At 46.4% G+C, this 23,979-nt stretch overlaps 1 protein-coding gene across 2 annotated transcripts in view; it reads left to right on the forward strand.

Moving 5' to 3' along the window:
• The window catches only part of TTLL11 (tubulin tyrosine ligase like 11), a 1,410,454-nt gene that overhangs the window by 817,437 nt on the left and 569,038 nt on the right, over window positions 1-23,979 (forward strand). For both annotated transcript variants that reach the window (XR_011268496.1, XM_069609505.1), the window contains exon 6: window positions 1,645-1,763. Coding sequence is in view for 1 of the 2 variants with exons in the window: in XM_069609505.1 (XP_069465606.1) it covers window positions 1,645-1,763 (119 nt within the window). In the remaining variant the exon portion in view is untranslated. The remainder of the gene's footprint in view (window positions 1-1,644; window positions 1,764-23,979) is intronic.

Below are 23,979 nucleotides of genomic sequence, written 5' to 3' on the forward strand. Positions count from 1 at the left end.
CTCCATCCTGGAGACTCTGTCAATTTGCCAGAGCACGCTGCAGACTTTAGTTTGAAACCCTCCAGAAAATGGGCTTCTTCATTGCAGCCCTCCATCTGGGCCTTGCACCAGCAGTAAGAGTGCCCAAGACCCCTTTGCAGGCCAGTTCTCCATTTGTCTGCATGACATGACTGGTGTTTCTTTCTCACCTCTCCATAGCCTTTCCTCTTCTTATAGCTCAGCAGTTTCTACCTCATTGATGGGCTACCCCATGACTCATTCTCACTGCTCTTATTCGTTCACTGGTCTCTCTCTCTCTCTTCTGATCACATGGTTAAGGGGATGGTTATAACAATTTGGCAGTCCTGGAAATGTAAAACATTTACTTGGGGAACCCCCTCCCCTTGGGGGTGTGGGGTGTAGAGGAGGTGGCCCCAGCACATGTCTTCACGCAACACTATCTCTCCATGGAAGACAAGCCTGGTCATTTGCATAAAAGCAAAGAGCATTATAGGAACATAAGAATAACCCACAATTTGAAACCTATCTGATAGTGATTCAGAAAGAAACCCTTTTGAAGGAGTAATGGAACTTGGACCCTACATTAACAATGTATACATCTTACAACCCTACTCATTCAGTTAGGCAGACTACAATATACCAATTTGGAAAGCTGCTAAACAGTCTAGGAGACTTTGGCTGTTTCTGCATTCAGTCTCGGCGTGACTTGAGGACATATCAGGGAGTGTCCTAGGTTAACACTGTACCTCGAGACACAGCAGAGCTCTGCCAGCGCTGCAGAGCTCTGCTCTGTCATGTACCAGCCCATTTCCTACCCTGATCTTTGGTCGAAATCAATACTACTCAGTTCTGGAGCTTCCCGGTCAGAGGTGAGTGTGCTCTTATCTGTTTTATCCAAATTAACCCTCGATGTGTTACCTCCCACCCACCCCCCCCCCTAGGGGTTGAATTAACCTGATATGTTACCCCTCTCAACCTACCAAGGGTTGAATGCACCAGACAAAGCCCCTCCTATTTGGGATGGAATAGAGAATGTTGTGGGTTTTTGTATGTCATATGGAGGGTCTTAACGACATAATATATTTATAGACATACAGTGCACGGTCGGTTATTATATTCCAAATTGTATCTCTTGCTTTTGTGGATAGATCTTGAAGAATTTTGATGTACTTGGATAATGTACCTATGTTTATATTTTAATTGGAAAAACGAATAGTGCACTTAGCACTTTTCTTCTGTAATTTCAAGGGCACCATCTGTGGAACACCTTTCATGCTATCTAAATTCGGATCATGTGAAGGTGACTTAGAAAAGCTTTCTAGATGTTAATAGGTCCATTGACAGTTTGAAAGTGCTCTTGCTGTAATACAAACATCTTAACCACGTGTGCTTTTCTGCCACTTGATTTTATTTGGATTATTTGTAGAAAGTTGTAATATGCAAAAGTTGTAATTTTAAAAGTATATGATTAGTGGTAACATGTCAGCCTATAGAAAAACCAAACTGTTGGCTTTCAAGGCCTGTTTCAAGTGTCGCTGTGAACGTGATTTTACAGCATAATGATGTAAACAAGAGAAAGAGTATGAACCTGATTGATTGCCGTTAATGTATTGTAATACCACCTTCTTTACCTACACCCTAAAGCTCTCTCCAGGGGTGTTTGAATCTGTCCCAAGCCTTGTAGATGAAGAAGTCAAGATCGCAGTCATCAGAGATACTCTTCGACTTGTAGATCCACTAAAAAGAAGAAACCACCACAATCAGTGAGTATTGTATTGTGCTTAACACAACCTTTCAAAGAAACGTACAATAAACAAGCACCAAACTCAAGAATGAGCAACCCGCAAATAGGGGGGTATATGGTGCTGTGCAGCCAATTGCCTAATACAAACACAGCTGTGTGCACTTATTCTTCTATACCACCCTTTGTGCAGTGACATTCTTATAACACAAATACAGCTGCCCTTACACTCCTACAGACCATTCAGCACCTGTGCAGTTGCACCCCATAACACATGCAGAAATGTTATAACACACATTAGCTCCCGGCACGGGTTAATCAGTCAATCAGGTGGCTAGACATGAGGGCTGAAACCTACAATCTCAACCCACGTTCCAAGCTGGTTTCCTGAGCTGCCATCTTCCCCCACCCTCCGTTCCTTTATTTATTTTTTCCATTTCCCACTCTCCTCCCCAACCACATTTACCTGTTTGTTGTGCCGTTGAAGGCCACCGCCGCAGCTTCCCAGCTTGGCTGCTATGGAAAGGGAAGAGGGCCCCCGCCTTCCCTTTCCATGGTGGCCATTTTAGCACAGTATTTTCAGTATGCTCTTCTCAGTTCATCCAAAGGGTTTGATTACGTTTTAGTTGTTTATTGTTAGTGTTTTTATGGACACACAGGTTTATTTTTACTCTTTTAATCTTTAAATGCAAGAATTGTGTTCACACGATAAATTGAAGATTATCTAGATTAATTTATAGGAAATTCTTGATTCTACTAAAGACATTGAGGTGGGTATTATGCTGTCTTTCCTTTAAGCTGTAATCTCTAGCAACAGGATTTAACATAATGAACTGCATTAACCAAATAAATCACATATCGTGTAACCCCAGGGAAATCCAGAAGACCACTAAACTCAAACCACACAAGTTCCTTCCTCCAACTGACATCCCCTTTCCAGAGGACAACTCGTCTGTGTTTTCCCAACTCTTTATTTGGTGGGCAGTTACCTCTGTTCCTTAATGAATTGAACAATAACTCAAATGGAAATGTCTCCTATGAACTGTACTCTGATCAATGCTTGCTCACTCAGTCTCTGTCTGAGCTACGCCAGTTTAACTTCTTCTTCTGCAAGACGTAAGGCACAGTAGATGCAAGAGGGTTGGTCAAAATGAGTGCATTTATGCAACATTGACTATAATATTGCACATTACAGCAGTCCTATTAATCATTGTTGTTAAACATGCTAACTCGTTACATAAAAGGATTTTTATGGAGATTTATTTCAAAATGTGAACAATGGCATCCGCACAGGGAATTACATATGCAAACACTCTACACTCATTTACGTCATACATGAGATAATTCTCACTGTTGTGTTTTTAATAGAATTGAGCCTTTCCTAGATGTTATTTTGGGAAATCTTCATTGTGTGTTGAGTCTGGAGGCAACATTATGCCTATTAAGAGTACTCACCTCTAACAAAGCCAACTGTCCTATGGGTTTGAAATAAAAACCTCTAAGGACCGATTTACCACACCAATCGGCCATCTTCATGATATCTTCCAAGCGTACTCTGACCTGAAAAGCCTTGGGGTCCATTTTCCCTCTGTGCTAGCTTGAGCCAATATCCAATGTGCCAGTGTGGGAGATGTAACGGGCTTGCAAGTCCTTCTTACAGCTATGAGCAGCTGCCCTCTAGGGTATTTAAGAAGGGTAGTCTTAACATCCTCATGAACCTTCTGATTTTGGACTACCCACAATTTGGGATTTTTTAGAACATTTATTTAAGAAACTACTCTATGGTTGCACTTTGTACACCTTGAAATATGAAATTGTACACCATCTGGTGAAAATACTCTAGCTTCTAAATGTAAAGCTTGTATGTCAGAGCTGTGTTGCATGACATTAAGTAGAGCAGGGGTGGCTCTTTTCTGACAATGATGCACGGGACAGGTCTGAGATTGAAACAAGTTCAACACTATATTTATGCACTACAACACTGTGGAACATGCTGTTCGCCGTGTCTCTGTAGGCATACCCTTAGGTATCACTAATGACATACCTATGCCTCGTAAATTCTTAAAAGGTCCACTAGACCGGCACGGAGTGTTACTTCGTTTACATACTCGACCTAAGAGAGATGCACTCTCCCCATGATCACTGGTGACACAATATTTGCAAGCGCTTTCTGTAAAATGGTGCATGTCGCCATGAGCTCAGTTCATATTTGATGCAAGGCTGCGACCCAAGGCCAGCCATGCACAGTGAATCCTTTTTTGGCCATTTAGTGCAAACAAATACAAGCTTCAAATAGCCCCATACTCATCAGTAAAGTTGTGAACCATGCGAATACTACTCACCCGTCATAAAATATCCCCACCAAGACGAGTGGGCTACTAGATTTAATAAGTCCTGATTCCCTGGTGACACGCCAAAGGGTGCTCCACCAGGAGAAGCCCATCCACCATGAAGTGTGGTTTGCCGATATTTCAAACAATATGTGTTGATCGTTGTGCATGCTTTGCCTACCACTCCAAGTAAGTAAGAAAGTTCAAGAATGTTGCAAGAGGGCCTGGAACGGGATACAATCCCCCACAAGTGCTCCAAATAAGAGTTTATGAAGTGGAAGTATTTTATTCCCATTTCTTTTTTTTTTTTTTTTTTAAGTGTAATGAGGCGTAAAAAAGTAGTCCCATTCCTAAAGAGTATTTTATAAGTGAATACACATGTTTTACTGCCAACTTTTTTTTTTTGCAATGCATATTTCTTTGCACCTAGTTATTCATCCACGTTCAAAGATGCATTTTTACCTCTTCACATCTGGCAGTAACAATAGTCGTTTCTTCCTTTGGCACTACTAATAGTACAAAGTTGTTCATGGAGCTGTGTGGGTGGAAGCAGGGAAACCAGGCACCATATGTCTTTGTTTTCCTTTCTTGCTGTGAGCATTGTTTCTCCCTATTTTTCTTTTTTTAGGAATATTAGTCTATTCTAGGGAGTAAAGGTGGCTGATAAACTCCGTATCTGTAGGGCTTCAGGCCCAATTCAATACTCCAGTGATACCAGATTAGTTTAGTTTATTATTTGTATAGCGCACACCGCCCTCAGGCATCTTGGCGCTGAACTTGAGAATATGGTTACGGTTACAATTAGTGCAGTACAGTGAATACAGCCCTGGTGTACAATAGTCCAGGTAAGTGCAGGAAGCTTCTTGTGCAGGGACAGCAAATAAATACATTTTACCAGAATGGTGCTGCCCCATGTTGCAGGGAGGCGGCACAAACAAGTACAAGAGTCAAATAGGTGGTTTACCGGCATGGCGCCTGTCCCATGTTGCAGGGAGGTGGCCCAAAAAAAGTACAAGAGTCAAATAGGTGGTTTACATACTCGACCTAAGAGAGATTGCCCAGGAAGACGTCTAACATTTTGATGTTGAACGAGCCCAGCTCTGTCTATTGAGAATTGTTGCCTTGCTTAAGATTCCTGGCAAACTCGACACGTACTTCAATCCTCCACACTGTCCATGGCTGTTTTATTGCTGAATGAGGATCGCCCGTGGGAAATTTCAGCAGACGAACACTGTGGGGAAGATGAATTGGAGAATGGTAGAAAGTTCCTGAAGAGTTTGAAACCACACTTGTGTTTGTCATGCACCCAGGTGCATGGAGACTATGGGTTAGATGGAAAGCGGGCCGCCGCCATTAACAGTTCCATCACGCAATTTACATGACCTGCAGCGGTTTAGTGTTTTCTTTCCTCGAGTCAGAGCTGCTGGAATTTAAACACTCCTTTCCAGCAGCTCCGGTGCGTTGTAACTGCAGTGTTTTTCTAGACTGACACCTCAGTGTTTAGCGAGCATACTTCTTTGTGTTTTCTCGTTTCGTTCGCCCACGCAAACTTCCTCTCTTTGTACCACTTCCTCAGTACCGTGCTTTCCCTTCCTTCCTGTTTTTAAAAAAAAAAAAATTAATTATTTTTTTTAAACTTTTATTTATTGGCAGAAGGTTAGGACAGGTACAGTACATATTATGCAGAAAGAGACAGTAATCACTATTGGCATACAGGCATTACAACGAGAGCAATTACAAGTAGCACAGAATGTGGGGGGGGGGACCATGGCATGGGGATATCATCAAGTGTTCAGTTCCTGTGGAGAGTCGGGCAGCTCCGGCAGGGGGGTGGAGCGCCCGTCCACCTTGTCTCTGCTGTTCAGATAGCTGCAGAATTCAGTCCACACATTCCTGGGGCGGGATGGGGTGGGTAATGAGCCAATATACTCTTCGTCACATGTTTGTACCGAAGTAAGAGCCTTCAACCACATCTTTAGAGTCGGGGGAGATCGGTGCTTCCAACATTGTAATATAGATCTTTTGGCAACGATAGTGCTCACATTTAAGAATTTTGAAAAAATGTTCACCTTCCCCAGCCCAGACCCCAAACAACAAGGCCAATGGGTCAGGGTCCACCGGGGATCCAACTATCTCTGAGAGCGCCTTCATCACATCCTGCCAAAACGTGCCTAGCGCGGCGCAGGACCAAAACATATGTATATGGTCCGCTTCTTCAGACGTACATTTTGGGCATGTGTGGGTCAGGGTGTGAGAAAATTTCGCAATTTTGAGCAGTGTGTAGTACAGTCTGTTGAGGAGTTTATATTGTATGCAGCGAAATCTAGCACTTAGAGAGACCTTGCACGTATGTGCGCACATTTTGTTCCACATTTCATCGGTAATTTCCCTCCCTAGCTCCCCCGCCCAGGCTTCCCGTGGCTTGGGGGATACGTCCTCTAGTTTCCCCAGCTGCATTTCGTACAGGAGGATATAATTCCCCTACTTCCTGCGGATTTTGAGATGTTACTGGAGCTCTGAGGAGTCCGGGGGCTCATTTGGGTACGGGCGATGGTCCTGTTTTGAGTCGAGAATGGTATTCCACGCTCTAATAGTGGTGGCGACAGGATCCGCCTGGGCATTCGTCTGGTATGTATGGTGTAACACTAGGGTCATGATATTATTCCCTTCCCTTCGCAATCCAGTACATTGTAAGGTCAGGGGCCGCAAAACCGCCTTTTTCGTAGGGTAAGGTCATATGTTGCCATTTTTTACATACGGCCCCAGAGTGCCATAGAAATTGGGCACACACCGAGTGGAGCCTCTTGAAATAGTGCTTCCCGGGCCACACCGGGACGTTGGCGAAAATGTAGAGGAGTTTGGGAACCACGATCATTTTTATGAGGGATAGCCTGCCTGCGAGGGACAGCGGAAGATTGCGCCATTTCAGCATTTTGGACTCAGTAAGCTGTGCCGTGGTCTCATAATTCTCCGCCAGTAGAGAGGTTTTGGTTAGTGATACTTGCACGCCAAGGTATCTGATACCACCTGGGGACCAGTGCAGGGGGAATTCACATGATGGCTGATGGGTCGCCTCGGTGAGAGGAAATATCTCTGACTTAGAGTAGTTAATGGTAAAGCCAGAGTACGTGCCAATTTTTGTTATGTCTCTGATGATTGGGTCTAGATATGTGGAAGGGTTTCTGACATACAGAAGCACATCATCAGCATATAGTGAGATGATTTCTGGTGCATCCTGTAGACGAATGCCCTTACCGGTGTGCTTATTTCGAACATGGTCCGCCATAGGCTCGATAGCGAGCGCAAAAAGGATAGGGGAGAACGGACATCCCTGGCGGGTTCCTCTATGTAACGCGAAGGGAGAGGAGACACTGGAATTGACCAACACGCTGGCCATGGGTCCTGTATACAGGAGTTTTATGTAGGCGATCATATTAGGTCCAACATTCATTTTCTCCAACCCTGCCCACAGGTACTGCCAGGAGACCATGTCAAACGCCTTCTGGGCGTCCAGTGTGACTGCTACTGCGTCCGCTTCTGGGTCTATTCTGGCCATCACGTTGAATATACGGCGGATATTAAGCGCCATGGAGCGGCCGGGGACAAATCCGTTTTGGTCTGCATGGACTAGGTGGGGCATGAATGGAAGGAACCTATTCGCTATTATTTTGGCAAATATCTTCATGTCCGTGTTTATAAGCGATAAGGGCCTGTAGGAACCGCATTCATTAGGGGGCTTGTCTGGTTTGGGGAGGACACTGATCAGGGCTTCTCTCAAGGAGGGAGGGAGGTTGGATGACCGTAGTGATTCAGCCCAGACCCCGTAGAGTAGGGGAGCCAGAACAGCAACATGCTCCAGGTAAAACTCAGATGTGAGCCCGTCTGGACAGGGGGCCTTGTTCTTGGGAAGGTCGGACATTACCTGGACTATCTCATCTAGGGTGAATGGGGCATCTAGTTCCTTAGTGCTTTGGGAGATGAGGGTCATGGGGATGTTTTCTAATAAATCGTCGAGGTCTTGGGCAGTGTGCTCTGGCTGAGGGCCGTATAGAGTGGCATAAAAGAGAGCAAAGATGTCAATGATGGATTGGTCGGACCAGTGTCGTGAGCCTTGTTCATCGAGAATGCTATCCTAGTTCTGACCCTCTCCGACCGGACTAGTTTAGCCAGGGTCCTCCCGGGTCTGTCCCCCTCACCATATCTACGGGCGGCTACAGGACGAGCATAGTATCGCACCTCGCTCAGGGCGTGAGATTCAAATACCTCCAGTTCTGTTCTAATTTTTACGAGGGTCGCCAAGGATGGTGCAGAAGCATGCTCCTGTTCCAATGCTTTAAGCTTTGCTTCAGAATTATTTAGGGCTTGCCTGATAGATTTGAGAACCCCTGCCTCCCTTGAGATGCACATCCCCCTAATATATACCTTAAATGCCTCCCAACGGGTCCCCTCTGTGGTGTCTTGTAGATTGGTATTTTCGAAAAAGGCGTTTATATCAGACAGGATCTCCGCTTTAAAGACAATGTCAGATAGCACGTTAGCTTTAAAGTGCCAAGGAGGTCGTGCAGAGAGGGTCCCACCCAGCTGGATCTGTAACAATACAGGAGAGTGATCTGAGAGTGTACGTGCTAGAATCTCGACACTCGTCACCTTGCCCACCCGGCATCCCGACAATAGAAACGTATCAATTCTTGAGGAGCTATTGTGTACCGTTGAGTGGAAGGTGTAGTCTCTTTCCTGGGGGTGGAACGTTCTCCATACATCGTGTAGGTTTAGAGTATTCATGTATGTTAGAAGTTGTCTGGCGGCACGGGATGTGACCCTGCGTGAGGTGGTTGTTCTATCCAGGACATTGTCGAGTATAAGATTCATATCTCCCCCCCCATATAATAGGAACTTCTACATATCTTGTCAGGATATCTGCTATTGCATCTATGAATTCGGGGTAATCAGTGTTGGGACCATATGAGTTGGCTATCAAGCATTCCTCGTTATCCAAAGTGCAGTGGAGGATCACATACCTGCCGTCTGTGTCGATATGGGCTGTGTGAAGCGTGAATTTGACCGATTTGTGGATAAGAGTCAAGACTCCCTTGGACTGAGTGGAGTATTGAGAATAGAATCTGTTAGGGCCCCAAGTCTGCGCCAGGTTAGATGAAAGGAGTTTCCGTGCATGAGTTTCCTGCAATAGGAGTACCTTAATTCCATGTCTCTGTGCATATTCAGTAATCCTACGGCACTTCGTAAAGTTAGTTAAACCCCCTACATTCCACGTTAACATTTTAATAGCCATGGTGACACTTTAAGGAACATCCCAGACAAATGGAACATCTCTGACTGCAGTCAACGATCTGTTTCTGATTACCATCATATGTGCTGTGGCCCGCCATGCAAGCAGACCGGTCCTCTCCCTCCTGCCAGTTTTAACGTAACGCCCCCAAATTTTAACACCCCCCACCCTCACCACCCGCTGTAATCTAGCAGTGTGATAATACCCACCCCTAGAGCGCTCATCTGCGTGCCGTCCCCAACTTGGCAACGCGTGGCGTGCACGACCCTTAGCATGCCCGCAGGGCGCCACGACCAGACCAGGCGCTTCAGTCCGTTTGCCCAACTGGGGCTGAACCAAGAACATAGCCACAACATTGAAATTGCAATTGCAGTGGGGGCCGCCACTGCCGTGTACCCAATCAAGCAAGAAGTGTGGCGCATAAGCGCCTAATAGGCAGTGACAATATTTCAAAGTATCATGTTACAGTGAAAAAGTATTGTAGGATATTGTCTTCAAAAGAGAGGTGCAGTCATCGCCAGTGCGATGGGAGTCTAGGGACCTCAGTCATTGTTCATCTCATCATCCGGAGGCACCTCTCAAGGTATTTGTGCTTCAATGAATTTGACTGCTTCGTCAGGGACCGTGAAGAAGTACAGTTTATTACGGAAGGAGAATTTCAGGCGTGCCGGGAATAGCATTGCATACTCAATGTTTCTGTCGCGGAGCATTTTCTTCACCCCATTAAACTGTCTGCGCTCTGCCTGAACCCCCACGGAAAAGTCTGGGAAGATTCTGATGACTTGTGAGCCCATTCTTAGTTCGCCTCGCTCTTGTGCCAGTCTCAATATGTGGTCTCTATCCCGATAGCTGAGGATGTTCGCTATTATCGGCCTTGGGAAATCACCTGGCTTCGGGCGGGGAGCGAGAGAGCGGTGCGCTCGCTCGATAGTGAAGAAAGGTGAGAGTGGAGGGTCACCCAGTAGATCTTTGAGGAGAGATTCAACCGCCAATTCCATACGGCCCTTCAGTGCGGACTCCGGAACCCCCACAATGCGAATATTATTCCTTCGGGACCTCGATTCAAGATCGTTGCACTTGGCCTCGACACTTCATGTCGCGGACCAACCCTGACACTGTGTCTTGGAGTGTAAGTACGCTGTCTTCGGTTGCCCCGATTCTGGTTTCGGTTTCGGTGATCCTGGTGCCATGTTGGCCTAGTTTCGACCTGAGTGAGGCCACATTAGCATTTATATCGTCCAACTTCTCATGGAAGGAGCGAAGTTTTTGGCCATCGACTCCATCATTGTGGTCAGGTCCGGTTGATGGGGTTCTAGTGGGGTCTCATTGCTGGCGGCATTAGAGGAGGTGGTACTCTGTTCCGCCCTGGGTGTTGGTTTGGCGAATTTGTCCATAATCCCAGCCTTGGGTGTCCCACGGGATCTGCTGGGCATCCCAAAGTAGGCGATAATGAGTACAAGTGTAATGGGTTGGCTCTTACGCGGTTACAGGGAGAGTCAGATGGCGCGGGTGGAGGCCGCCGTGTGGACGGCCCCGCGCAGCAGCGCACCTCAAGCTGGGTCCTCCTGTTCGTGGCGAAGCGAGGGGTCCAGACGGGCGCCCCGGAGTTAGGAGCACGGTGCTGTATCAGCCATCCGGGGAGTAGCAGACATGTACACAGAACAAGGAAAGCCCAACAGACCAACAGTAGGAGCGCAGGCCGCAGATTGGGCCCGTGGGGCAAAGTAGTTAGGTATGTTGATTCCCTATGGTTAGGGCGAGGTCCCGCAGGTGAGACTGATCCTGTATCGAAGGAGGCCACTGTGTAGGCGTTAAGCGGGCCTGCGCTGGAGGGGGAACGAGGTTCTCCTCCAGCCGCGTTGTTGTTGGTCGTCTTCTGCCGCGCCACCCCCAGTGCACGGTAAGCCAGGGAGGCAGGGCCCAATGCCGCTTAAGGCTGGTTAGTGTGGGAGTTGGGGGCCGTGGATCCTAGCAATGCAGCATTCGCGGGTGTATTTGGGCAGTCCCCCAGCTCCTTGCCTCACGTTCCAGTAATCCGGCTAGAGTGAAGGGAAGGCGCCGCAGCGGTCGATGGGCCCCACAGATAAGGCACGACTCCGGGCACTACCGGCCAATCACGCAGCACCGGGTGCGATCTGAAGCGCCGCCGGGGAGGAGGCCGCGGGCCGCGCCGACAAAGGTCTTCCCGCCGCGCCTCCAGGTAGATCGTGCCGGCAGTCCTCCGTCACACATGGGGACGTGGCATGACAGTCAGCAGTTGTCCGATGAGTGGAAGAGGAGGGGGCGGTTACACCGCCTGGAACGCCGCAGGCAAGGCGAAGCAGCAGGGCCCTGGATCCCAGGCACAGCGTCACACGAGGAAGGCCCGGCACGTCCTCCCCGGCCCAAGGAAGGGCCGCAAACAGGGTCCCCGGTGTCCAAATTTCTTCAGGATTAGACGTGGGTGTAGCTCAGGAGCAGCGCTACACACCACTGTAACTTCCAGCACAGGATTCGATGTTACGCTGCTGATGGTATCAGATAGGATGCTGTTGGGCACGGAGCTCCGCGGCTAGGCAGCCATTTTCTAGGCTGCTCAACAGCGCCCCTTCCTTCCTGTTTTTTGTCCTCTTTCCTTTCCGTTAGGCTTTTTCCTCTCACTTTTTTCCTGCAGAAGCATCCTTATTCTGCGAGCTGTTTACCGAACCTCCTTGGAACATTAACATTGGAACTCTGGATATCAAGATCTACTGAAATCATATTTCTTTCCACAGGGTTTTTTTGTGCCTCTGGCTTTTTCCCCCTTCTGGCTGTCCCGGAGGGGGGTCTCAAGGCACAGTTCCTACAAATGTGACAGTGGCTTCTTCCAGGGGCAAGCCACAGCTTCATAAAAAAAAAAAAAACTGGAATACTCCACACCTGGCGAAAGGACCGGAAGGACGCCTACTCAACCGAATCATCTGACACAGGTGAGGAGAGTGGGACCAGTGATTCCAGGGAAACAGAGTGTAGTTTTGACAGAGTTGTCCATCATGGAAAGATGATCATGCTTGTGCCTGTTTTTCCAGAGTGTGGGCTACCAGAACATATGGTGGGAATGTGTAATCTATACTGTGAGTCCACAGCTGTAGAAAAGCATCCCATGCCACCGCCTCTAGATATGGCCTTCATCTAAAGAACGTGGGTGGTTATGCATCAAGTCTCGATGCAAACAGGTCTGTGTTAAGAACCCCAAAGCTGTTCTATCTGCCAACAAGTTGGAAAGATGGGCAGATAATCTGTAGTATCGAGTTCTGATTGTCCGGCAGTAGTGACAAAAATCTTTCACTAGCCCTTTTAGGAGTCTCGTTCTTGTGCCTCCCAGGTAGTTTATATACCTCACAGCAGAGTAATTGTCAATTTTAAACAGAATATTACATCTGACCTTGTTGCTATTGAACACTGATACTGCGAAAGTGCTGGCCAAGAATGCTACTCAATTGTGTACGTTGATCTTCCGCACTGGTGCTCTCTGCATCTGGCACCCCGGCCTTCTCTGTTCACATCTCTATATTATACTTATATTGTTGGATTTGCCATTAAAGGCTTTCATATGATCTAACCACAAATGTAGTTTGCTTCTCGGGTGCATTGCCTTCAACCTCTGCAGTGCCCTGTATTGCAGAGGCCCTGCAAAGGGTGGCTAGGATAGAGGACGACCAAAGCCCAATGACTTTGACTAGTTCCCGAAGGAAGCTTGGTTTTCTCAGGAGCGGACCAATCTCTTTCCTAATTATACATACATTGTCAAAAGGCTGCTTTTCTGTTTATTGAGAAACCCAATGACTCCATTACTCTTGCTGTGTTGAGCACTAATTTCTCGTAGTTTATTAGAAAACCTAGACCTTAGAGAAGGTTGGTCATCGTGTTTGCTTGTTAGTAGAGTGTACACTTGCCCTGCAACATGAGTTTCATGTCATCTAGTAAATAGTGAGGCACAAACCTCACTTCTTGTGCACTGTCATCACCAGCTTCAGTTTTGAGAAACTTCATGCTGCAACCAAGAGGCCAGACCTGCAAACTCCCTATACTACCCTGCTCACTGAAATATAGTTTGTGTGGGTGAAAGATGGTACACTTAATAGGCGTCCAGACAGACCAGCCAATCATTGGGTTGCAGGATATCCCTGATCATGTATATGGTCGCCTTAGATCTTAAATTGACGATATAGGATGAAGGTATTGAAATCTCTGAGATCTATCCCAGGCCTCACCTTTGCTTTCTTTTTACTGAGACTAAGTTGCTGTTGAAGCCCCGCTGATGCCCTGATATGGCCCTTATCCCCTTTGTAATACATAAACCAAGGATATCAATTCTTGGGGCATAGTGTTTCTTTGCAGTGAATGCTGCACACAGTCATAGACTGTATATCATAATCGAAAAAAGATAATCGATCATAGTCAAGGAAAAAATCTGCTTCCAGGGCACTGATTGCACTTTCCTCTATAACCTGACAAAGTCACACTGTGCTGGTCATGACCCTCCTCATTCCATCGGAATGGGTTACTTCCACAGCAGTCTATCCGAACTTTCAACATGTAGCAAGCAACAATTACTAAACACGTTTAGTAGACATCTAAAGACAGATGTTTTCCCTGACGATGGACCTATGACGTCTGAAATACATTGGACATTAACTTCTGTCTATGTCTACAATTTTTACCTTGTTTTTGGTAAATTAAAGAATTTCAACACATCAAGAAGCCTGTGATCTTTTCTCAATTGTGATATACAATCTACAAATGTGCACAGTATTTACTGCAAGGAAACACTTGGCACAAAAATAGATTTTCTTGGTTTAAGTATCACATTTTGTATCCCAGAGGTTGCAAATGCGGGCTGCTGTTTTGTGTCAAATAGTCCACTTTGGTCAAGTATCTGTTGGACGGAAGAGAGGCTTGTGCTCTTCTGGCCCAGAGAAAATCTTGCTGGACAACAACATTTTGATCGAATATGCTTTTTCCAGTGTCCCAACAAAATGGGGACCTCTTTTTGCAAAGAAGTCACCAAATGGGAGCCCCTGTGTCAACGGTCTAGTTATGCATTTATCTTAATTAGAATGCCCTTACACTTTCCTGAAGAGTTAGTATTCCCCAAGAAGCAAACTGCACTTTGGGCCAAACCGACAAGTGCCTGGGCATCTACTGGGAGCCCCTGTGTCAATAACCTTCTTTGCAAGGTCTGGTATAATAGCCAGCAGGCCAGCCATGTCCATTAATTTATTTTGGCATGCCCGCCAAGCTCAATCAAGTCTTTTTTGGGATCCTTCAGTTGCCTAAGAATGTGGTAATGTTTGCGTCTATTGCAGGGTCTCAAAGTCAGTGTCTTCAAACCTGAGCCTAAAACACTTGGCCCGTAAAACAATATTTCGAATGGATTGTGTCCTCCTATGTATTCCTTATCTTTGATATTCCCATATCCAGCTTGCTGCTCCGGAAACTTTTCAGTGGACGTCGCTGCGCGTCGATGTCCCTCGAAGGCCTCCGTCGATGTCATCACTAGTATAAATTGTTGCATTCAGTGTCCGTTGCTCAGTTCTGTTTTCCCACGCTTCTTGAGCTTTGGGAACGGGACTCTCGGTTCTGTAAAGAGAACGAAAATGTTCGACTTTCTGTCAAGAAATCCTTTGAAAACTCAAGTCGAGATGGCCTCTTCATCAGCTCCATCTATGCCCCGATCCAGCTTTAAAAAATTTTGAGATTGTGGGGCAAAGATGTCCTTGACAGATCCCTACAGGGTCTGTCTACGGTGCCTACAGGCAGAGCATCCCTGTTCGGAATGTGAAGAGTGCCTTTAAATGACGGCGAAAGCCTTAAGGGAGCGCAGAGGGAAGCTGGAGAGAGGTAGGGCTACAAAATCTATTACCCCTACCAAAATTACTTTGGACGAGTCGAGACCGCCATCTCCTCGTCGAAAGAAACACTCCCGATCGAGGTCCCAGAGCGAATCGCATCATTCATCCGCTTCGGGACATACCAAGAAAAAGTGTCACAGATCGGCCTTCCACATCATCCTCCAGTTCACCGGAGAAAGTAACATGGCCCACTAAAAACAGCTCCCCGGCTCAGTGGGAGGAATTTTGAAAAAAGATGAAGGTTTTCGAGAACGCGGCCTTGCTCATCCCCCACCGCCCCACTCCCCCACCCCCCCTTTGAGACACCTAGAGGCGATACCCCAGGAAAGAAACCTGGTAGAGATAAAAAGCCATGAGTCGTCAACCTCAGCAAAACGTACTCCTCGATGGCCTCATGGACCCTCAAGTCGAGCCAAAGACTCTTCGATGCACAAGGCGTCAACACTGCTGACTCACACATCGACGCCGATAGCTGCGTCATCGACACCGATCTCTTCGGCACCTCTGATGAATGAGAAATCTTCCACACCTCGTATGTCAACCCTGTCGACGTCGATCACTTCGACATCCTCGACGCTTTCCTTGAAGACATCGAAAGCCGTTGTCAATTACATCAACGTCATCGAGGCAATTACTAATCTATGTAGGCGAATGACTTCTACATCAACTGTGACCAGTTTAGCCCCTCCTGTAAGGACTGCTATAGCTCCTTCTTTGGAAAAGAGCTACACACCACTACCACTCTCTGATTATTTCAGAGCTTTATCCTCAATTTATGAGGAGGGTGAGGATTCAGATTTAAAGAGACCTTTTGGTCTAGAAAGAGTTAAACCCCCATTCCAGAAGAACTCATTTCTGAAGAAGTGAGGTTGATAGATTTACAGGATTCCTTGCACAAAGCAAGTGGAATAGATACCTCCCCTGAGATAGATTTTAGCAAGCCTGAACCAGGGGAACATGCTGAGTGTAATTATAGATCTCTCATGAACAGAGTCATGGAATATATGGGTTGGGCAAGACCTGCACCCGTATATGAGCAAGATGAGCTCACGGACATACTTGACAGAGGACCACAAGAGGATCTTATTGCTCCTTTTCACAGGGAATATCCGCTCCTTTACACGTTTCCTCCAGTCCCTGTCATTCCTCTGATAATAAGGAGGTTGAGAAGGCTCAGGAAAACCATGGTCCTCATTGCCCCGGATTGGGCCAGGAGAACGTGGTAGCCGGACCTTCTGCACATGTCCATCTGTCCTCCGATTCGTCTTCCACAAAGAGAGGATCTTCTCTTGCGAAAGGAGGGTCCGGTTCTCCATCCAGATATCAAGACACTCAGCCTTCACGCATGGTTTGTGAAAGGCTGAGATACAAAGATTGGGACCTCCTGGATGCCGCAATGGAGGTGTTTCTTTCGGCTAGAAGACCAGCAACCAAATCGTTATACCGCTGCCGTTGGAACAAATTCTGCAGCTGGTGTAGAGATAAAAATGTTCACCCTTTTTCATGCAATACACCAACAGTGTTATCTTTCCTTTTACACCTAGCGAATTTAGGAGTCCAGATCGGCACATTCAAGGGTTACCTAGCAGCGCTGTCCATTTTTAAAAGCTTAAAAATACCCTTGGTTATTTAATTTTTGAAAGGGTTGACCAATGTTTACCTCCCAACTCCATTTCAAGTCCCACGTAGCAAAACTATCAAATGGTTGTAGTCTAAGGTAGCTCATAAAGAGAAGATTCCCAACAAGTTCTTCTGGCATGCCCCGGCATTTGGAACTCAATCCTGGCAGAGGTTTGAAAGGCCCCAACCAGCCTCCAGTTAAGCAAAAACCTACAAATGTGGCTCTTGCAACAATATAAAGAATAATTATTATATAATACCTGCAGGACAAATACAATCCCTGCCCCAACAGTATGGTTACTGTCTAAAATCTCAAGGCCAGTGCTGACCTTATGTAAAGCACTGTGCTGCTCTTGAGCTAGATTTGCATTGTAAGCAATACAATACAGTCGTATTCTATTATTGTTATTGTGAATTTTAATACCTTGCCAACACTGTACAGACTTTGTTCTGTTTTTGAGATAGGCATGTGAGATAGTGTAGCAGGCTGGCAAGTCTTCACTCCCTCTCTCTTTGAAGTCTTTAGTATTCCATCGGTGTCAGTCGCATTATTACTCAGCGAGCTGACATATTTGTAGGGATTCGCCGAGTGACCGGTCATTCACCCACTTTAGACAAACCTCCTGTTAGTTGCATTGAAATGAAATTTTCCAAACAGCCCATCACCTGCTCTTTTGTGTATCGATGCTCCGTGTAATGACGAGTATGATAATGTTGCCTGCTTGCCTCAGTGTATTTCTATTTCTGCTTGGACTCCAGATAGTATTTATTTGTTCTGTTACAATTTCTCAACGCCCCTTCCAGTTTCTTGATTAGAGCTATTTGCTTTCTGATACACTGCAAAAGAAACTTAGGACACATAGATTTCCCAGATTATGAAAGTGATAACCAACCCAGAGTGTTTTATGAAGCACTTTTTTTTCCCTTTATTTAATACATGGCAAAAGGAGAGTGTTGCTACAATGCATGATCAAATGTCCAGTGTCTTGGACTTTGCCTGGTTTTATCGGATTGGTAGTTGACCCGCAATCGCAAATTCGAATTGTGCTAGAACTTGCCCTTTAAGCAAAGGTCAGAATGCAAGAAAGCAGAAAGAACTGACTCTTTAAGTGGTCTTGCGCTGTTATAGTGACACCTGGAGCTCAATGTGAGTCTTCGTGTATATGTATTCCCGTGCAGGGCTGATTAAATGGTCAGTTATTTATGTTTTGTAACAGTGTCTGATCTTGCCACCTGAAATTGTGATCTTAACAGAACAGTGATCGAAAAGAATGCCATATAATGCAGATCGTCATATTTGAATCTTGTAGCAAAAGTAGCGGTGCGCAGTGTTCATTGATTGGTCATACTGTTATAGTAAAATTCACACCAAGAGGTCTCTGGGTGCTGCGTTGGTAGCAACTTTAATCTCTGACAGTATAATTTTTAGTAACTGTGGAAATATTGGGGTCTTGGCATTTCTCCATTAGTGAGGCACAGCGTTCCAGTGTTTAGCCAATGGGCTGACAACGCTCTGCCACCGTTTGCTTCTGTGCGATTTCGAAGGGCAACCCTGATGATCTGTTATATGCCATCTGACCATCAGTGTAGGTTGGGCGTGCCAAGTTATTCGGCTCTTGAACTCCACTGTAATGATTTATGACTGGAAGCCATTTGGAGGGGTATTTTGCCATTTACACATAGTGGAGTTTCCTGAGTCCATCACTATTTGCACGCATTCCTGCATTTTGGCCCTTTGGCAGTTTGGCCACTAGTTGCTTGGGAAACATGCGTGCAGTGTGTTCCAGTAGTCAAGCCTTCAATTGAAGGCCGACCTTACCGTTGTTGCTCGGATTCATGGATAATAAGACAATTTCTCATTTTAGCAGTACACCCAGATTAATAGATTGTTTGTAGCTGTTGGTGTCTTGCGCTTCTAGATTAATTACGGAGTACAGATATACCCCTACTTTTTTTGCTTTGTATTTTGAAATACAAATGTTTTTGACGTGTGTGTGTGTGGGTGAAAGATTTTTGGAGTGCATTGAGTTGATTTTGGGACATGTGATACCAGGCTGCCCTGTCCTTTAGGTCTCAAAGGTCTTCCCTCTGATGCCCAATCTTTCCCATGGAAGCATGTTATGACTTTACAGACCCTTAACTGTGGCCAGAAAGGAAATCCTGAAAGTTTGTAAATCCACAAAAAAATCTTCTTGCAAGGATTGGATCGATTGTACGTGTCTGTTGACAGCAAGGGAGATGGTCTTGTTAGGGAAAAGTGACTCCTTTGAGTTGTATGAAGACATCCGGACCCACTTTAGTTACCTATATGTATGCTCCACTGATCTCCCAATCTTGTCCGTTTGTCCTTCTTTCACTCCTCCTATGGCTGCCTCACCGAAGCGTGACATTTGTTGTCTTTCACTAAGTCGAGCATGCAACTTTTAACCATCTGCAAACTACTCATGATGGTAAGGGAAATTACTGCCATTCTTCGATAGTTTTTTAGGAATTTTTAATAGCTTTAAAAGCTTGGTGTTTAATTAAAGTTTATTCGTTTATTGTTAACTTGCTCTACTGCTGGTTTAATGTTTTATGTATTTAGTGATCATGGGTGATGTTTTAATTGGTTGGTCAATTAAAAACAGTTTTAAAAAAAAGAAATGTGGCAAACAAAAGAAAATCAAGAAATTCTAAAAGGTGATGGCTGAACGGTTTTTAATGCATCCATAAACCCAGGTACTGCTCTGGGCATCTCTCGAGACCAATGCTCTTCTTACTTAAACAACTTTATTTCGGTTGTTCAACCCTAAATGTGCATAGTGATAAATAAAACAAACATTACATTCATAATAACCTGACGGTGTACAGTTTAGATTTGGGCTGATGGTCAGACAATTAAGAAAAATATGTTTTTCATCCAAGCCATTACGGAGAGGGAAAAGACACTATTCAAATCACGCTTAGTCTCACATCGGAAGGGGCAGTATACTTCGAGCTCTGTACACCCTATCTAGGTGTGGTACATTAGAGCCCCCTAGAATCAGTGCTTGGGGTCCTCCAGAAGATCCCCCATCCTAGGTTCCATGAGTGGAGCTGAGGAAGCTGTTAACCCGACAGCAGAGGAGGAGTGACAAGGACATTCAGGCTCTGACTGAGGATGCCGCCAGGCGGGCCCTGTGCGGCGTGCTGACGCTAGGAGGCCCATGGAGTATGAGAAGAATAGAAGGCCTCATACCCATCACTGTAAGGGGTTTTGGTGGGATGGGGGACACAGAAACAATCCACAGAGTTTGAGGGAAACCGAGCCCACTTGGCAGAGACGGGAGTGTGATAACCCACCATGAGAGCTCCCTCATCGACAACTCATCTCGCTTGGCATAGCCTAATTCTGCAGAGCACAGATTTACTGAAAGAGCTGTGCTATGAAGGAAGCGGAAGGATAAACATAATGCCCTCCATTCAGCATACAGCAAGGACAGAAGGACCCCCGCCCACTTCCACAGGCAGCAGGAGGTGGGACTGGAGACATGGGGGTCAACCTATTGGGGTGGTGGTGAGTGTATTAAGACTTGTGAAATGTGGGAGAGGGTGGGTGCCAGACCCAAAGACCTATCCCCTGGTTAAGCTTTTCCTTAATCAATGGTACCCGCTGGGGGCAGGTGGAGCATGGAAAGAGCCAGACCTTCCCTGCCCACTAATACATCCTTTGGGGGGGCTTTTCTGCGAGGATTGATGCAGAAGGGAGGAGAGTAGGTACTTCTGAGGTGAGAGGGTATACCACGGGGCCCGTCGTTCACACCTCCATTCAAATGATCACACTTGTGAGTATTTAGGACTGGTATGTGAGAAGGCCTGCATGTAACCCTGTATGCTACGTGGGAGGAGAGTCGGGACCCGCATATCAGTACAGAACCTTGGCCACCAAAAGCATTGGCGTGCATACGTAACCGTAACACACGATGGAGAGCTATGAGGTAAGAAGAGGGAATACAAATGAGAAACCGGGTTCAAAGTGCAACAGGCCTTCGGTGACAACCGCTCATTAAATAGACTGGAAACGAATTTGGAACGTGAAGCAACCCTTACGGGGGCAAGAGACAGTAGTGGTGCCGCCCCTTAGGACTAGGGCAGCAGGGGACCTGAAACGGCATGCAATCGCTTCAGAAGTTCAGGTGAAGGAATATAGAGGAGCAGAATCGGTTGAGCAATTAGCATGAAGGAGAACACATACTATGGCTATGACGGGAGACTTATTAAAAGAAATCAAGCCCTTTCAATCGGTCATTCGGGCATCCAACACAGAACTGAGTGGTAAGGTGAATATCATGTTGCCCGCCCCACCAGCTGGGAAGTCCTGAACCTGGCACTTGCCATTGAAGTTCACGCAAAGGCCATGAAGGAGTACTACACATCTCAGCGGCCTTTGCAGCAAGATGCGCTGAAGCATGCATGCATGCATGCAGGCTGCCATCATGCAGCAAATCCACTGCCAACGCAGAACTAGTCTGAATTACTGACTGCTACTGTGAACTCCGTTTATGGTTTCTTCTGCCACTTGGATTTGGCGAGCTTGGGTGAGCGGTCTGTGTACGGACTCGGTTCTCTGCCGGATTGCTTTTGGATTGCCCCATAGATGTGTTGAAGAGTTTTTGGTCCTGCTCAAGGGCTCTGGTTTTTGCCACGTACATTACTTTGTTCTGATTATTCCCTTCCGCCCCACACCATGCTAGGTCCTTTTGTTTGGAAACTTTCAATTGGACCCTGGACTTGCTGCTTCGACCAACCATCATGTTCTCATGCCTTGTGGGGGTGAGTTCTTCAGTGCTCAGTTAGACCTGAACCGCTGTGCTGATTACTGGTTCAACAACCACAAGGACCAATGCTCCAGATAATAAGGAGGTGTGATAGGCCAGAAAGGGGGGGTTGCACACCTGCATACATTTACTAGCTTGTTATGTTTTCTTTTTCTCACAGCTGGGGAGTGAACCTGCTCTTTTTCCTCATGTTATTCCATTTAATCCACTCACCTACAGGTAGTGCTGAACTTGGCGTGGCTGTATGAAGGGGAAGCATTACCACTTACTTAAGGGAGAGTACCTTAGAAAAGCCCACTAATCTGACAGTTTGAGAAGCGACATATCCTCACTCTGGTGGTGGCACGTAAACCGCCTGGGATCCCTTGGCCTTTGTCCTGCAGGTTATAGCAGCCTTACGCATGGCAGTCCAGCACTGGAATGCCCTTCCTCCAACACTGAGAGGAGAAAATTCACACATCGCCTTCCGCAAAGCAGTCAAGACCCTACTCTTCACTTATTTGACCCCCACTCACACAAGTTGCTACACATTCTGCCACAATGTATTATATATGTATATAACTAGCCTGATTCCAAAAGCGTCATCGACGCCCACTGTAACTAAGCCTTCGCATGTAACAGCGCTACAATGCCTTTGGGCAGTTTGCGCGCTATATAAATCTAAATAATTAAATATGTTAATATTTTTGCCCTTAATCAGCACATTGATGGAATCTAGGGTGGGCAACATTGTTTCCCCCTGATGCTGGATTTGGCAATGAAAGCCGCATCTGCCTCCGGATAGGCTACACAAGCAGGATGTGACCTGGCGCCTTCGGTCGCGTTGGTTCTCCCGACACCCTTGCTGTTGGCTCCACCTGAACAGTTTCACTGTCACCCTAACAATACTGCACTTTCATTAACCAGTGCAAGTTGCACTTCTCTTGCTGTGCTGCAGCAACCTGGGGCCAATCCTCTGCTGGATGCAAATGATTTTGATTTCTTTTTGAATGTCATGATCGATGTGTTCGATACCCGACATAAGGCCCAGGTGAACAATTTGGAATTCCTTGAGCTACGTCAAGGCACAAAGGGGCTTCCCGACTATGTGACCGATTTTAATCAATTGCCAGAGTCTTTGTGGCTAGCGGGCAAGAAGGTGGCTGTTACTTAATAAGAGCTTGAATTATCCATTTAAGGATGCCCTTACGATGGTGCCCACTCTCCCCAGTTCCTCTCCAGTCCACCTGGACTTGGTTTTGCAGGTCGATGCCCGCATGGCAGAGTGTAAGGGAGAATACCAAAACACAGGTTTTCATTTTTCATCTCGTGTAGATAGCCCGAAAGATGCCTCTACCCCTCCTGCAGCTGAACTAATGCAGATTGATAAAATGGATCCCCTGTCAGGAACCGTATATGGAAGCTGTGGCATTACTGGAAGAATAACGTCACGTAGAACCTCGGGTCGTGCTCTAGTCCTCAGCCATCATGGCTGCTGCCATTATAAGAGCAGGCCCCGCCCACCACTCGGCGCGTTGTATCTGTGTGTTTACTTGCCGATACTTGCACTCCTCCGCTAACCTCGTTTTGCTGCTCCTACCTTCACCCCATTTCGCACGTGCTCCCTCTTGGTCTTCCATCTTCTGTAACCGCTTATCCCTTTCTCTCTCGACACTCTGCCGCTCCCGATTCATTCTTCCTTACTTAACCCTCGTCAGTCTCGCCATTCACTCTAGCGGCTCCTTACTCCGCTTCCCTCGCGGTTCTTCGCATTCCTCCCTAATTCGCTTGTGGTTCCTACTTTTCCTGGGTAGTGGGGGCTTTAGCCTTTATTCATTTTCTTCCTTTACTTTTGCTTTTCTTACTCTCCGTACTCCGTACGACTTCCGTACTCTTTCTCCTCCCACTCTACCTACTTTCAGCATTGCGGATAGTGACATCACGTTCCCCAATCCTTCTCTGCTGTATATGGCAGCATAGGGGCTTACCTGAGGCTCCCGGCTTACCTGAGGCTCCCGGCTTACCTGAGTCTTCCTGTTTACCCGAGTCTTCCTGTTTCACCCAAGTCTACATTCTTACTGGAGTCACCATTCATGCCTGCAGTTTGTATAAGCTTATCCTGCTTACCGGAAGATCCATCAGCCTCTTTGTTGTTTCTTCGTGTTATTGAACCAGTACCAGTATCAAGGACAACTACAGGGTTTTTTGACACCGCTCGGCTTTTTCCCTGTCAACTGGGGTTTGGCTCCTCGGGGGCCCCCCCGAGACAGGTTTCACTTCCTGTCAAAGTGGCCTCAGAGGGAGCCAGACCTTATTTACATGACAGGAAATCCAATGAGAAACTAACCAAAGA

This window comes from Ambystoma mexicanum, chromosome 8, assembly GCF_040938575.1.
Source record: "Ambystoma mexicanum isolate Mex_15411 chromosome 8, UKY_AmexF1_1, whole genome shotgun sequence".
NCBI lineage: Eukaryota > Metazoa > Chordata > Amphibia > Caudata > Ambystomatidae > Ambystoma > Ambystoma mexicanum.